The sequence below is a fragment of the Bos javanicus genome, chromosome 21, assembly GCF_032452875.1.
Source record: "Bos javanicus breed banteng chromosome 21, ARS-OSU_banteng_1.0, whole genome shotgun sequence".
NCBI classification, from domain to species: domain Eukaryota; kingdom Metazoa; phylum Chordata; class Mammalia; order Artiodactyla; family Bovidae; genus Bos; species Bos javanicus.
The window spans coordinates 26,522,816-26,539,283 of NC_083888.1; the positions used below are offsets into that span (position 1 = coordinate 26,522,816).

Below are 16,468 nucleotides of genomic sequence, written 5' to 3' on the forward strand. Positions count from 1 at the left end.
GAGGTTATTATACCATGTTGTTGTTGTTTAGTCACTAAGTCGTGTCCGACTCTTTGTGACCTCATGAACTGTAGCTCACCAACCTTCCCTGTCTTTCACTATCTCCCGGAGTTTGCTCAAGTTCATTTCCGTTGAGTTCGTGATGCCATCCAACCATCTCATCCTCCGCCTCTCCCTTCTCCTCCTGCCTTCAATCTTTCCCAGCATCAAAGTCTTTTCCAATTATACCTTACTGTATGTGTAGTGCTTCACATACATTAACTCATTTATTCCTCCCAACAAGTCTTTAAAAATAAGGACTATTTACCACAGTTTTACTGATGGGAAAACTGAAGCACGGCAAATTAATTGATTTTGTTCCAAGTCACATGTCTACTAAATGGCAGAGCTGGTGTTAATGTAACATTTTTCATTGAATCAAAGATTCCTTTATTGTTTGATGTGGCATCATCAGCATCATTTTTATTTTTGTACCACTAAGAAATTAATGCTGGCAGTTACACTCTGAAACATCATAGATGGTAAGCTGCAGCCTGATTTTATTTTAAGTTTTTGTTTCATATTGGAGTATAGCCGATTAACAATGCTGTGATAGCATCAGGTGATGGTCAGAGGGGCTCAGACATACATAAATATGTATCCTCTCTCCCCTAAACTCCCCTCCCATCCGGGTTGCCACATAACATTGAGTGGAGCTCCCTGTGCTATACAGTAGGTCCTTATTGGTTATCCATTTTAAATATGGCAGTGGGTACATGTCCATCCCAAACTCTCTTAATTATCCCTTTCCCCCATCCTTTCCCCCACCTCGCCTCCCCCAGCAACCAGAAGTTCATTGTCTAAGTCTGTGAGTCTGTTTTGTAAATAAGTTCATTTGTATCATTTCTTTTTAGATTCTGCCTATGAGTGATATGTGATATTTCTCCTTCTCTGTCTGACTTTACTCAGTATACAATATACAAGTCTACCCACAATGTGCAGCTGAATTTTTTTGGTATTAGTTTACTTTTAATAATAAAATTCATTGATGTAATTAAATTCAATCTAATCTTAATCAATCCTGACCACACATAAAATTCTTTTCTCAAGCTTCCTTTTTCATAAACTTCCCCGTGTGCAGCCTGATTTTAAATGTGAAAGTTAGAGGAAATATCTCATCAGAGAGAGGACAGTAAATCATCACTGTTTTATCGAGAGAGGAACCCTACTAACATTTTGGCTTATATTATAAAGGGAAAATCTTAAATGTAGGGAAGATCACAAGCACTACAACATTTGGATATAATTTTTTTCTTTTCTTTTCCCTTTCTCTTTCTTTTCCTGCTCCTTCTTTTCCTACCTCCCCCTTCCATCTCATCTCTCTCTCTCCTGTAAATCATCTATTCTTTGCCTGTTCATTGCCTTAGGCTTTAATATCTGCTCTTTCACAGATGATAAAAATGTGCCATGTGTGTTGCTAGTATTTCCTCTCTTTTGTTGCTTGGCTTTTAAATTGTATCTGTTCTAATCTCTGTTTGAGTCAAACCTATCAGTGCTTTTCTTTGTAATTCCTTCCATGGCTCAGAGCCTTTGAAGTCTGCTCCAAAGATGTGATAAAAAGAGTAACTTGTATTAATTTTTAGATGTCTGAACTTAAAGTATTGCTTAAGTTTATTCTTTGATCCACTTGGGATTTATTTTGATCAAGGGCTTAATGTGAACATCTAAATTTCCCCCAAATGACTTGTTGGTTGTATCTGTGTTATTTCTTGAGTAATTATCCCTTTCTTCACTGAAATGTGCTCCGTACATTATTACATATGGCTGTTTCTGAGCTTCTTATTTGGGACTGTTGAACTGAAGTTGTCTATTTTTTTATTCCCCGAGTGTAGCTTTATAATACAAATTTGAGGACTTGTAGGGCTAATTCCTTCTTTGAATTATGTTAGGCATTAATCTTTCAGTTAAATATAGTAATAATTTTTTCAAGTCCCTCTGCCCCTGTAGGGGGGAAAATCACTTGGTGTTTTGACTGACATTGTAAAATTAAGTACATTCACCTATTTAGTAGCTTTACAGTATTTGTCTTCTGAGATGTCTGTTTCTTCGATTATACTTTTCTTTCTTTGTTTCTTTGCCTTTTTTTTGTTGGCCACATTGTGAGGCATGTGGGAATCTTCCCCAAACTGGAATTGAACCTGCACCCCCTGCAGTGTGAGCAGAGACTCTTAACCACTGGACCAACAGGGAAGTCCCTATCCAATTACTCCTTTCTACATCTCAGTAAAGTTTTGTGCTCTCCTTCCCATAGATCTGACACTGATCTCATCAAGGTTATTATTTGATATCTTCTATTTTGGAAGCTATTAAGGCAGGTCCTTTTGACAGTTGCAGTAAAAAATAGAAGAAAATCATTGATTTTTTTCTTCTCATCTTTGATGAAATCACTTACTCATGAATTCTAGTTGCTTCTCTTGTGACTTCTAGGTATGCAGTCATCTCATGGTCAAATTATGACAATTTTATCTCATCCCAAGTTCTCATACCTCTTGTTTCTATTTCTCATCTTTTAATTAGCAAGCCCTTTCAAGATATTTATGAAAAATCTGGTGATGGTGGCCATCTAGATTTGTTCCTGATTGTCTTAATATTTTTCTTTATATGAAAAAAGCAACATTTGTGGCTTGAGATGTATATTATTTTCGATTATCTCAGAATGGCATGGCCATTCTCCCCATCAGCCAGGCTGAAGCCACAGTACATCTTGGACTTATCTTTCTTTCCCACCCGCATACAGCTCCAGTTGCTAGGTCCTATGGCTCTTCCTTCGTAATGCAGTCTGGTCCATCTTTGCATTCCCGATGCCACTTCCCATAGCTTGATCCCTTCAGTCTATCCTGACTTTATCCCATACTGGCAGGATGCTCTCAGATTGACCCTTTAAAAGGTCAGCTCTTCTCACCTCCCATCTCCAATGAAAAGTCAGTAGTGCTCCCTCTTCCCACCTCCTAACTGCCCTCTGCATTAAGTGCTGCTGGTGACTGGCATTTAAAGCCCTCTGTAATATGTCCCTGGGGCTTCAGTGGTGGCTCAGTGGTAAAGAACCTGTCTGCCAATGTAGGGGACGAGGGTTCCATCCCTGGGTTGGGAAGATCCCTTGGAGAAGGAAATGGCCACCCACTCCAGTATTCTTGTCTGGGAAATCCCATGGACAGAGAAGCCTGACTTGCTGCAGTCTATGGGGTCATAAAAGAGTCAGACACAACTGAGCAACTGAACAACAATATATCCCCTCCGTCCTGACCCATGCTCATCCCCTCTGGCTCCCTGGCAAAACATCACCTCCTATTTGGGGTCTTTCCTGAGCCCCTGGGAGAGCAAGTGTTCCCACCTGTCCCCTCTTGTAGCTCTTGGCATCCCTGCTGGACACCATACCTTACAGATGCTTCCATTTCAATCCTCCCTCCTGTTAGTCAGGAAACTTCTAGAGGGCAGGAATTCATTTCCACCTTCCCCAGAGTGCTTCATGCCACAGCTTTGCATAGAAAAGATGTTTAGTGAACAGTGATCAAAATATGCAGAAATAACTGCCAGGGGCAGGGTGGAAGGTGTATTGGTAAACAGCTGACCAGGAACTAACGTTATGGACTTTTTAGCAAAATGGGGTGCTGCAACGTTAAAAAGTCAGCCAGAGAGCTGACAGAAGTCTCAAGTGTGGACATCAATTCCAGAGGGGCTGAGGCCCCCTTGGAGGCTTACATATGAATATCAGCTGTGCTGGTGCTGGTTTTAAGCGCATTCACTTCACACAGTACATTTCATGCAGCATTATTCGTAATGAATAAAATACCGATCCAAATCCAATGCCCTGAGCAAGAGGAGGAGTGCAGAAGAAGGAGAAGGAGGCTAGGTTTGGTATTCAAAGAAAGGGAAAGCAGTTAGAGGTGATTCGAGGGTGAGTGGTCTCAGCCTCTGAGACAGCCTTTTTGAGATAAAGTTGAGTGTCCTCATACGATCAGTAAGAGCAGGGCTTTTGAAAACTGCTTTTGAACACACTGGGCTTCCCTGGTGGCTCAGACGGTAAAGAATTTGCCTGCCAGTATAAGAGACCCAGGTTCAATCCCTGGGTTGGGAAGATCCCTGGAGAAGGGAATGGCAACCCATTCCAGTATTTTTGCCTGGAGAATCCCATGGGCAGAGGAGCCTGGCAGGCTACAGCCCATGGAGTAGCACAGAGTCGGACATGACTGAGCGACTAACACTTTCATTTTTTGAACACACTGGCTGTGCAGCTAGTGAACTGTTGCTTGCATAGATATGATAGAAAACATCTGCTTGCTGTCCTTTTCAGTTATATTTATCAAGTGACCACAGGACCCTTCTGAAGTCATCCAAGAGATCCTGGCTCCAGGAGGTGTTCCTGACGCATGAGGATTCCTACCTGAACTGCTGGCAGGCTGCCGTCCCTCATCCCCAGCTTCGCCTGGAGTACGAGGGCTCCCCCGTCCCGGTGAGCACAGCTGTATGTGCCGATGCTGTGAAGTGGCTGCGAAGCATTCCTGTGTGTAAGATGGAGGCTTGTCAGGGCTCTGATGGCTCCTGTGCCTTATGGACTTTCACTCTGTCTCTTTTTCATTTCTTTTAAAAAATATATTATTTATTTATTTTTATTATAAATTTTTTTTTTTTTTTTTTTTTGCTGCACTGCATGGCATGTGGGATCTTATAAATAGTTCCCTGACCAGAGATTGAACCTGTGCTCCCTTCAGTGGAAGCACGGTCTTTTTTTTTTTTTTTTTAATTTAAATTAGAGTATAATTTCTTTATAATATTGTGACGATTTCTGACATACATCAGCATGAATCAGCCATAGGTATACATATGTCCCCTCCCTCTTAAACCTCCCTCCCACCTCCCACCCCATCCCACCCCTCTAGGTTGTCACAGAGCACTGGGTTTGAGCTCCCTGTGTCATACAGCAACTTTCCATTAGCTCTCTGTTTTACATATGGTAATGTATATGTTTCAATACTACTCTCTCACATCATCCCACCTTCTTCCCCCACTGTGTCCACAAGTCTGTTCTCTTTGTCTGTGTGTCCTTTGCTGCCCTACAAGTAGGATCACCAGTGTCATCTTTCTAGATTCCATATATGTGTGTTAATATCTGATATTTGTCTTTCTCTTTCTGACTTACTTCACACCGTATAACAGGCTCTAGGTTCATCCACCTCATTAGAGCTGACTCAAATGGGAAGCACAGAGTCGTAGCCACTGGACCACCAGGGCAGTCCCTTGTTTTCATTCCTAACTCAAGTTTGGGAAGTACTGTTTTCCCCGGTGGCAGCATCCTGCCTCAGTACTTCTCCATGCTGACTGCACATACAGTCACCCACACAGCTTCATAAAAATGCGGAGGCCCAGGCCCTGCCCCTGAGATGAGGCTGAGAACCACTCCCCTGACACTGTAAAGATGCTGCTGCTGCTTTCTTTCAGGCCTCTGTTAAGTCCTCATTTCTACTAAGTCAGATAGATTTATCCATTTTATTCTTAATGGATTATGCATTTGGTGTTGTAGATAAAAAATCTTTTTGTTTTTTTCTTGGGTGCATGGCTTGTAGGATCATAGTTCCCTGAACAGGGACTGAACTTGGGTCACGGCAGTGAAAGCCTGGAATCCTAACCACTAGGCAACCAGGGAGCTCCCTAAGTCCTCACTTCTAAAGAGCCTGGGTAATCTGGAGGAGTGAAGGACAGGGCAGGGCAGCCGCCAGGTGAGCACAAGGCTGGCTGTTTTCTCAGGAGTCTGGGCCCTGCGGATGGCAGCAGAGTTCTGGATGGGGAGGCAGGTGCAGAGGTGCAGAGCTTTTCAAGTACCAGAGGCTGTGCTTTTTGCTTATGAGACATCAGGCAGATGAAGACTGAGGGGTCATTAGAAGTTATTGGGAGAGTGCAGACTTATAGCCAGGAAGGACTTAAAGAGCTGGCCATCCAGGGATTTCCAGTTACCAGCCACTCTGGATCTACCCAATGCAGTGGGCTTCTCTCTCAAGCTCCACAGCCGGACCCAGGTTTGCAAGGGTCTTTTTTTTTTTTTAGTATTTATTTCCCTGCACCAGATCTTAGCTGTGAAATGTGGGATCTAGTTCCCCGACCAGGGATTGAACTGGAACCCCCTGGACTGAGAGTGCAGAGTCTTAGCCAGTGGGCCACCAGAGAAGTCCCTGCAAGGGTGTTTCTCCCAGCATGGAGAATATCCACGTGGTCCACAGTGATGCATGCTTGACAGATTTCTGCTGGCCTTTGCCAAGCTTTGTTCTCCTTGAAATTGCCTCTCATCTCCACAGTTTAAACTGTCAGTATCTCAGCTTCAATATCTATAAAATGAGGACATATGATGATGTCCAACTTATGAGGTTTTATGAGGATTAAACAGTTAGTACATTTACCATGCTTATTAGAAAAGTAGAAAGAAAGAGACTTCCCTGGTCGACAAACTAAGACCCCACATGTTGTGTAGCATGGACACATTTTTTTTAAAAGTGCGAGAAAAGAGTGGATAAAACTGATTCGCTTTGCTTGCACCTGAATGTAGTGCAATATTATATGTAAATCGACTATGTTGTTGTTCAGTCTCTAAGTCACGTCTGACTCTTTGCCAGCCCATGGATTGCAGCATGCCAGGCTTTCTTGTCCTTCACTACCTCCTGGAGTTTATACTCCAATAAAAATTTGAAAAAAGAAAAGTGCCTGGCTCAGAGGGCACTCCCAAGGGTTCACTGTTGTTAATTTAATGGTGGTGGTGGTTCTGTTGCTGTTGTTAGGTTAGATAGGTTGTCAGGCACCAGGAGTTTGTTTCTCCATCGCTAACTCAAGCCACAGCCCGAGGCAGGTCTTCGAGCCTCACTCAGACACCTCTGCAAAATGGAACACTTCACACCTGTCCAACTTCCACCCACATATCAATGCCCTTCAGTCAGGAGCACCTGGGGTTGAATGAGTCAGCTTTATTTCTTGTCTCAGTGATGGAGAACATACACCACAGGAAACGGTGGGGCGTCTCAGTAAAAGACTGTCAGGAAGGACAAGCTACAGAACTGGGGCTGTGGTGGGAGAGTTTAGGGAGGGTCTCAGGAAGTGGGGTTGGATGCCGTCAGGAAGCAGGTGTGTCTCAATGCATCTTATCTATAGAGGGCAGGCCAGCGCATGGACAAAGCTGTCCTGAGTAAGGAAGCTGCGGTCACTCCTGTTCTCTGAGAGAGGAGGACATTTGGTATTTTGTGGTTTGGACAGTGCTCATGGTTTTGCTGTGTTCAGACACAGTTACACAGTGGTCTTCTTTCTGTCTTGACCCATCGTGGTCACAGCATGGCCTTGTCTGATGTGGGCATTGTGTGAAATTAATTCTATTCCACAAGGGAACACTAAGACATAGCTGGGAGTGCCAGCCCAGCTCCTGGGTGTCAGAGCTGCTTTCTCACATCTCACACTGCCTTAAGCTTACATGAGTCAGGATTTTGAAATAATAAGTCTTTTATTTTCTAATTATAAACAATGTATGCTCACTTACGGGAAGTCAGAAAAGGACAAAAAATAATAAGAAAATTACCAGTTGTTGCACCTACCAGAGAAAGCCACTGTTATCTTTTCTTTTTCCATGTCTATGTTTTCTGAAAATTTAATTTTAATGTTTTTAAAAAATTAGGACATCAGGAATATTCTTATTTTTTCCACTTAAAAACACCACTGACCCTATTTCCAATTGTCAGGGATCTTCTCCAAATTGACTTTAAATGATTATATAATGTTCCATCATATATGTATTTATAATAATATATTTACTCATCTATAAAGGTTTGACTTCTAGGTTATTCCATCTCTCTCTCTTGCTCGCTGTCTCTATCTATATCTGTGTCTATATCTTGGGGGAGTTGTAATTTACTTAGTTCTGCCTTGCTGTAGCAAAAATTTGAAGTGATGGAAAGACCAGTGTTACAGCTTAGTTTTATTTAGAAAGCAAAGGAAAATACATCCTTGAGGCATGAGGGCGGATTGACCCAAAAGACTCAAAGAGAAGAGAAGTCCCCCTGTCAAGTTTGGCTCCTCTTTTTACATGTTTCTTTCTCCTCCCCCTGGGCCTGCCCTATATAAATTGAGCTAGCCAGGAGAGCTGTTTGTTTTACTTGAGGTCCTCACTCAAGTCCTGGACCTTCCTTTGTTCTGTTTTTGCGAGCTTTTCCCTTGTTTGTCTTTCAGCCACTGCCGTTCTGGACTCTTTTTTTCCTATTCTAACTACCTAACATTGCCCCCTCAAGAGATGGGAGGCCCAATTCTTTGGGAATAGGGGCGTTGAGGTCTCTCTGGCTACTTCCTGCTGAATTGGGATTGCAAGGGGCATTGGGCCTCCCCCTCTTTCTAGTCTCAAGCCTCAGAGTCCTTATAGTAGTGTCCATCTAAGGGTGAATGATATTTTCTATGGTCAGCTGTAGTTTTATATATCCTTGTTGAACTGGCACTGCATGTTATAGTGTGTTGACTTGGGCAGAGACAAAACAGGTTAGACAATTGATAATACATGGAGCAATCATAAGCAGCATCAGTATGGTGATGACAGGGATTAGTAAAGGCATTAGCCAACTTCAAATTCCCCATCGCCAGAAGGATCCCCCAAAGAGAGATTGTAGTGACCCTAACTCTTTAGCTTGTTCTTTGAGATCCTGTAGGATCTGAATGTTTTTCTTGAGGACTGTGAGACTTTCTTTTAACTTAGCTGGAGGTATTTACCCAGAAACAACATGTCTCATTCAAGATGGCTCAAGTCCCTCCTTGTTCAGGGATCAGGAGATCTATCTCCTGTCTGCTTTGGAATACAACCCCTGCCAAGCTGTGTTGGCTCTTTAGCACTATCCTGAGAAATCTTATCCCCAGAAACTTAATTTTGGGGGTGTTCATTAGAATGGAACTCGTTTGCATTTCTGAATAGGTATCTGAGATCTCCCAGGAACTCACAGGTGTATCGAGTGTCCTCTTCTGTTTTCTTCCACGGCTTGACTTGTGAGTAGTGAATCCAGGAGTCATGGTACCTTGACTGCTGTGGGGATAGAAAGTATTACAGGGTGGAGGCTCTTCCATGTGGGCTGGAGTTGAGCCTTTGGTGACCCATCTGCCAGACTTTAATTAGGACTTGAGTCCCTGGAGCATATAGTGGTGACTCCTTAAATAGCATATTCAAAAGCAGAGACATTACTTTGCCAACAAAGGTCCGTCTAGTCAAGGCTATGGTTTTTCCTGTGGTCATGTATGGATGCGAGAGTTGGACTGTGAAGAAAGCTGAGCGCCGAAGAATTGATGCTTTTGAACTGTGGTGTTGGAGAAGACTCCTGAGAGTCCCTTGGACTGCAAGGAGATCCAACCAGTCCATTCTGAAGATCAGCCCTGGGATCTCTTTGGAAGGAATGATGCTAAAGCTGAAACTCCAGTACTTTGGCCACCTCATGCGAAGAGTTGACTCATTGGAAAAGACTCTGATGCTGGGAGGGATTGGGGGCAAGAGGAGAAGGGGATGACAGAGGATGAGATGGCTGGATGGCATCACTGACTCGATGGACGTGAGTCTGAGTGAACTCCGGGAGTTGGTGATGGACAGGGAGGCCTGGCGTGCTGTGATTCGTGGGGTCGCAAAGAGTCAGACTCGACTGAGCGACTGATCTGATCTGATCTGATCTGACACCCCACAAGCGTATATCCTGTTGGAATTGCCCAATGGCCATGGTATAAAACTGGAGGGACTGAGCCTCTGGATTGAGGAAGAAGTCATTGACATAAGCAAAGGTCTCCCATATAGCATCCCATAAGGACTAAGACCAACCTGTTCCTTATGGGCAATACGGGTGCAGAGGAGAGCTATTGGTAAAACCTCCTTCCATCCCAGGGAGGTCTCCTGGGTTATCTTTTTTATCGCTGATTTTAAGAATTGGTTGGCTCTTTCTACTTTTCCTGAAGACTGAGGCCTCCAGGCACAATGGAGATAATAAGTAATGCCCAATGCTTTAAAGACCCCTTGGGTGACCTTAGAAGTAAACGATATCCCATTGTCACTTTGTAATGACCTGGGCAGACCAAATCTCAGAATGATTTCATGGAGCAGTTTTTCTACCACGTCATCAGCCTTCTCAGTCCAGGTGGGAAAGCCTTCAATCCATCCTGTGAATGTATATATCATGACTAATAGGTATTTATACCTTTGAGAAACTGGCATCTGGGTGAAGTCCATCAGTCAGCTCTCTCCTGAGTAGGTCCCTTGTCATTGGACGGACTGGGCCAGCTGGGGTCTTTGAGCTCCTTGGGAGTTGTTTAATTGGCAAGTGGGAAAAGAGGAAACTACTTGCCTTATGTTCATTTGGAGGCCTGTTCCTCTGAAGAACCTTTCTAGTAATCTTTGGAGGGTCTTCTCCCCTAAATGAGTGATGGCATGTAAGGAGTTAACCAACTTCCATTGGCAGTTCCCAGGGAGAAAAAGGAGTCCCTCCTTTTGGAACCACCACCCCATATGATCTTGAAAGCCCTCACTCTTAGCTTTAAGAGTCTCACCTTCAGTATATGAAGGAGTTTCTGGCAAATTAGTCTGAGGAACTAAGGTGGCAACCCCTATTAGGTCAAGCCTGATCCACTGCTTGGTTCCCTCATGCCACTTCCGTCCTCCCTTTTTGGTGTGCTTTAAAATGGGAGACTGAAAATTCAGTGGGCAGATGAACTGCCTCTAAGAGCCTAAGGATTTGATCACCATATTTGATTGGGGATCCTCGGGTGGTCAAGTGGCCTCTTTCTTTCCAAATAGCAGCATGTGCATGTAGCACCAGAAAGGCATACTTGGAGTCAGTGTAAATGGCTATTCTTTTTCCTTTTCCTAGCTCTAAAGCTCGAGTCAGGGCTATGAGCTCAGCTAATTGCGCTGAAGTACCTGGTGGCAAAGGTTTAGCCTCTATGGTCTCAAAAATGGAGACTACTCCATATCCAGCTCTTCTTTTTCCATCCAAGACAAAGCTGCTTCCATCAGTGTACCAGATTTCCTCAGGATTGGTCAGTGGATCTTCTGACAATCCCTCTTGGGGTTTTGTCCAGTGGTCCAAGGTTTCTAGGCCAGACTGAAAGGGGAGATAGCCCTCGGGGGCAGGCAGGAGGGTGGCAGGGTTAAGAACCTCACAAGGGGATATAGTCAGGCCTGGATTTTCCATCAGCATTACTTGATATCTGAGGATTCTTTGATCAGGCATCCATAAATGGCCTCTCCCATTTAGGAGTTGTTTCACTTGGTGACTGGTAAAAATAGTTAATTTGCCCCCATAAGAGAGTTTTAAAGTATCTTCTATCAGGACTGCAATAGCTGCAAACTTTCAAAGGCAGGGAGGCCAGCCTCAGGTGGTTGGGTTGAGCCTCTTCGATGAGTAAGCTATAGGCTAGGGCTGAGGTCCCAACCTTTGAGTTAACACTCCCAAGGCTATTCCTTCATTTTTGTGGACATAAAATTGGAATGCTTTTTCTGGGTCTGGCAACCTCAAGGCAGGTGCTTGAGTTAAGGCTTGTTTTAGTGTAGCCTCTGCCTTCTTTTAAGGAGTTCCCTACATCAGTGGGATTGAATCATCCCGTCCCTTCAAGATTTCGTATAAGGGCTGGGCAATTAGACCATAGTTGGGAATCCAGATTCTATAATACTCAATTAGCCCCAGGAAAACTTGCAGTTGTTTTCGAGTCGTAGGGGAGGGCAACTGGAGGATTCCTTGTATTCAATCAGAGGACAGCCTCCTGGACTTGTGTGTAATCTGAACTCCCAGGTAAGTGACCTTTGTCTTGACCATCTGTGCCTTAGCATTATATCCCCTCTCTGCCAAAAAGTTTAGAACCTGAATTGCATGTTGTTGGGCATGTTGTAGGAAACATGGAAGATGAAGGCCTCAATATCTAGAGAGATTGGATATTATACAGCATTTCTCTCCCAATGGCCAGCTGTTTTATGGTTGTCCCTCCAGAAGATTGTAGAGGCAACATTGTGGGCCTGGACGGGACTCAGGAAAAGAACATGAAACAGGAAGGAAGGGGGTAGGGTACAACTTTTGAAAAAATGACATAGCCAAGGGCATAACATAAACCGATTAAAATAAAATGGATCAAAGATGACAAGTCAAATTCAACTAAACCTTGATCCTCAGTCTGTAAGCTAAATGACACACCCAGAGGTGCCAGGACAGTTCCAAGGCACTGTCAAAAGACGGAGGAGTGGGTGTTTCCACAACTGTTGGGATGATCGCCCCACTCATTAGCATATGAAATCACCCAGCTTGAGAAAACTAACCACACCACATTCCATGGCCTCTGCACTTGCACTCTGCAATGGGCCACACCCTGTGGAGTGTGCTTCTCTCTAAATCCACACAAATCCACCTCTTACCTATCACTGTGTCTCTCACTGAATTTTTTGCAATGAGACATCAAGAGCCTGGGCTTCATTAGGTCATAAAACCAGGCACCATGGATTTTGGTCAGACTCAAGTCCCAGTCGGATATAACAGAGTGACTAAGCATAGCACAGAGTCCCTGCCACATGGGTTTGAGTCCCAATCTTAGGTAAATGGTTTCAAACACAACTTTCAGAAATGGAAAGATGATGACCTGCCCAATACTTTGTAAGCAGTGGCATAGATGGAGAGAGAAGCTGAAGGATGGGAGGGAAAAGCAGTGGGAAAAATGTGCCGAGGAAACCCCTTCATAACCTGCCAGAAAATCTGCTAAACACCTGACCTGTGCTCACAATTTTCATTGGCCTGATCCTTGGCACAAAGAAGATTAAGGACAGAAGAACCCCCACCCACTTGGGCAACAGCTACTAAGGCACAGCATATAGTAGAGCCTTTGGGACACCCTGGGGCACCCACTGCCACTCACCTGTTCACGGGGGGTGGGGGGGAGGTTGAAGAAACAAGAAATGAGAGATTGTAAAGGAATTAAGATTTTGTTAGCCAAATGTCCTTCCAGCCATAGGGGCGAGGACTTCCTACCCCAACCGAAGGTCTCCTGGAATCTGAGACTGAGCCGCTTGAGCTTTCTGCTGAGTTTGTTTTTGCTGTCCTGGTTTCCAGCATGTTGGGTTTCTTGTCACTTCCCTGCACTGGGTTTTCTTCACACTTAGCTTCCAACGCAGGAGCTTTTGTCGAGTTGGGCTTCTGCTGTGCTTAGCTTCTGCCTCATGGGGGTCAAGCTGAAATTGAGCCAGGTTAAATCCAAGTCACGGCACCATCTATGTCGGGGGAGTGTATAATTCCCTTGGTTCTGTCTCACTGCAGCAAAAATTTGAAGCGACAGACAGACCAGTGTTACAGCTCCGTGTTACAGCTCAGTTTTATTTAGAAAGCAAAGGGAAGTACATCCTTGAGGTGTGAGGGTGGGTTGATCCAAAAGACTTGAAGAGAAAAGTCCCCCTGTCATGTTTGGCTCCTCTTTTTATATGTTTTTTTCTCCTCCACCAGGCCTGCTCTATGTAAATTGAGCTAGCCAGGAGGGCTGTTTGTTTTACCTGAGGTCCTCACTCCGGTCCTCGGACCTTCCTTTGTTCTACTTTTGTGGGCTTTTCCCTCTGTCTTTTAGCCACTGCCATTCTGGACTCCTTTTTCCTATTCTACCTACCTAATATATATATATGATTTTGAAATTATATGTCTTTTATTGAAATAATGTATCTTTTTGTTTATTGTTTATATATTAAAAAACAATATATGTTCATTTATGAAAAGTAAGAAAAGTACAAAAATAATATGAAGACTATCAGTTGATATATATATCTATAAGACTACTGGGCTTCCTTGATGGCTCAGTGGTAATGTATCTGCCTTAAATGCAGGACACACAGGAAACGCAGGTTTGATCCCTGGGCCAGGAAGACACCTTGGAAAGGAGGGCAGCCCACTCCAGTATTCTTGCCTGGAGAATCGCATGGACAGAGGGCTACAGTCCATAGTGTCACAAAGAGTCGGATATGACTGAAGGGACTTAGCATGTGCACTGGCATATAACTACTATATGCTGCTGCTGCTGCTAACTCGATTCAGTCGTGTCTGACTCTGTGCGACCCCATAGACAGCAGCCCACCAGGCTCCCCCGTCCCTGGGACTCTCCAGGCAAGAACACTGAAGTGGGTTGCCGTTTCTTTCTCCAATGGATGAAAGTGGAAAGTGAAAGTGAAGTCGCTCAGTCGTGCCCGACTCTTAGTGACCCCATGGACTGGAGCCTACCAGGCTCCTCCGTCCATGGGATTTTCCAGGCAAGAGTACTGGAGTGGGGTGCCATTGCTATATATATATATATATAGCATATATACTATATATAGTATACAGTATTATATATGTATATAATATATAAATAACTACTTGTAATCTTCATGTTATTTTACTTATTCCATTGTTTATATTATTTATTCCATTATTTGGTAGTGATTTTCATATACACTATATATAGATCAGAGAAGGCAATGGCACCCCACTCCAGTACTCTTGCCTGGAAAATCCCATGGACGGAGGAGCCTGGTGAGCTGTAGTCCATGGGATCGCTAAGAGTCCCACACGACTGAGCGACTTCACTTTCACTTTTCACTTTCATGCATTGGAGAAGGAAATGGCAACCCACTCCAGTGTTCTTGCCTGGAGAGTCCCAGGGACGGGAAGCCTGGTGGGCTGCCGTCTATGGGGTCACACAGAGTCGGACATGACTGAAGCGACTTAGCATTAGCATATATAAATACTTTATATAAATGTATTATATATATATTACATATATATACACAATATTTCCAAAGTCTTGCCTTTAGGAAACTGAAAGCCTTGATTCATAATTCAAGTAACACACTTTCTTTATCTTTAAAGGCAAACACCAAGATTCTTATCACTCACTGCCACACGAATCGCGGGCTGGTGGCCCACCGGCATCTTTCCCTAAGGTACTGTATAGCAGGGTACAGCACAATATCATGCTGGAGGGTGGAGGCTGTGAATACAGGCAAGGAAGTCAATTTAAAGAGGATGGCCATGCACACAAGTCCTTTGATGACGAAAAATATTACCACCTAGAACTTTGATGGTGTGAAAACTTCCCTTAGAACCCCTTCTATTATGCAAGTCCTTCCCCACAGAGGATTTTTAGCTATCATGGGGTCCTATACATCTTGTCCTTGCCCATATCTGGTGAGTCTTGCTGGCAAACACGTCCTGTTTTAGAGAAACTTCTTTCCTGCAAGGGCTTTATGTAGCACTCTGCTGAACTGGGTGTTTTGAGATGAATTTAACAGCTTACTGAGGGTTGTAATTCCATTTCCAATCTGTGTTAATTCTTTCCTGCCCCAGAACCTATTTTGGACAGGAAGCAGAGGTCGCTGCTCACACCTATCTGGATTCACACAGAGTTGAAAAGCCAAAGAACCACTGGATGTTGGTGACTGGGGCTCCCAGGAAGGACTTGTCCACCATGTTGGACCTGCCCAAGCCTCCGGCAGAGGACACCCGAGCCCTGGAGCAAGAGAGAGAGCAGGTTTCGGACCCAGGGGCCACAAGCACACCTGATGCACGTGGCTGCGTGCCTCAGTGCACACTTCCAATGTAGCTGTGTGGGAAATCAACCTTGTATGCCTCAGGCTATTCTTAAGAAAGGCAAAGAGCTCTCCGAACATTGTATTAAACAAAGACTCTATTCAGACTATTGAATTAACAGTGGAGGTCTAGGACACAGGAAAAAAATTGCCGTGGGCAATAGCTCAGAAATTGCATTTGAAGGTTACCGGATGACATTCCTTTGTTGATGAGCAAATTCTGAAGACTCAGCTTCCTATATTTAGATCCTCTGTAGCAGCAGCTTCTACGAGGGTTGTGTTACTTTTTAAAGCTATGTCTTTGCAATAAAGTTATCAGAACTTTACTGAATTTCTGGCTCCACTCTCTTTATCCTAGCCCTGCACAGTGTAGTAAGAAATAAAAAATGGGTAGCTGTGGACTGCTGTGGCATTACATTAAACATTTCCCTCTTGTATTTCTGTGTCTTCTTTTAGCATGGGGGAGTCAAGACCTCTGTTTGACCAGTCCTTTATTTTGTAGTGATTTTCATATTGCAGAATCTCCTTATTTCTGCATTGTCTTTGAAACCAGCACATTAGTTTGTGGCATTCACGTCATCAGACAAAATAAATATATATCTTTCTATGTGTTTGTCCATCTACTATTCATTCTTTGTGGAGTACCGAGTACCTGTAATGTGTAAGGTATTATAATGGGTTGAAGAGATGCCCGACACAGGAGGTTAAGATGAGGGTTATGGCTGGTTAGCCTAAAAATCCCGTCAGCCCTCACTATCTACAGTTTCGCATCCGCAAATTCAACCAACCGCCCAACGTGTAGCATTGATACTATGTTTATGATACGCGGGTGGTTGAATCTGTGGATGCAGAACCCGCATA

General features: G+C 43.9%; 1 protein-coding gene across 5 annotated transcripts in view; it reads left to right on the top strand.

Moving 5' to 3' along the window:
• Positions 1-15,938, top strand: part of CFAP161 (cilia and flagella associated protein 161) — a 51,554-nt gene extending 35,616 nt beyond the window's left edge. For 4 of the 5 annotated variants that reach the window (XM_061394599.1, XM_061394598.1, XM_061394600.1 and 1 more), the window contains 3 exons: positions 4,331-4,489; positions 14,889-14,962; positions 15,366-15,938. In XM_061394599.1, coding sequence (XP_061250583.1) covers positions 4,331-4,489; positions 14,889-14,962; positions 15,366-15,621 — 489 coding nt within the window. In that variant the 3' untranslated portion in view covers positions 15,622-15,938. The remainder of the gene's footprint in view (positions 1-4,330; positions 4,490-14,888; positions 14,963-15,365) is intronic. The other variant, XM_061394601.1, reaches the window with a different exon arrangement.
• Positions 15,939-16,468: the final 530 nt, after the last annotated feature.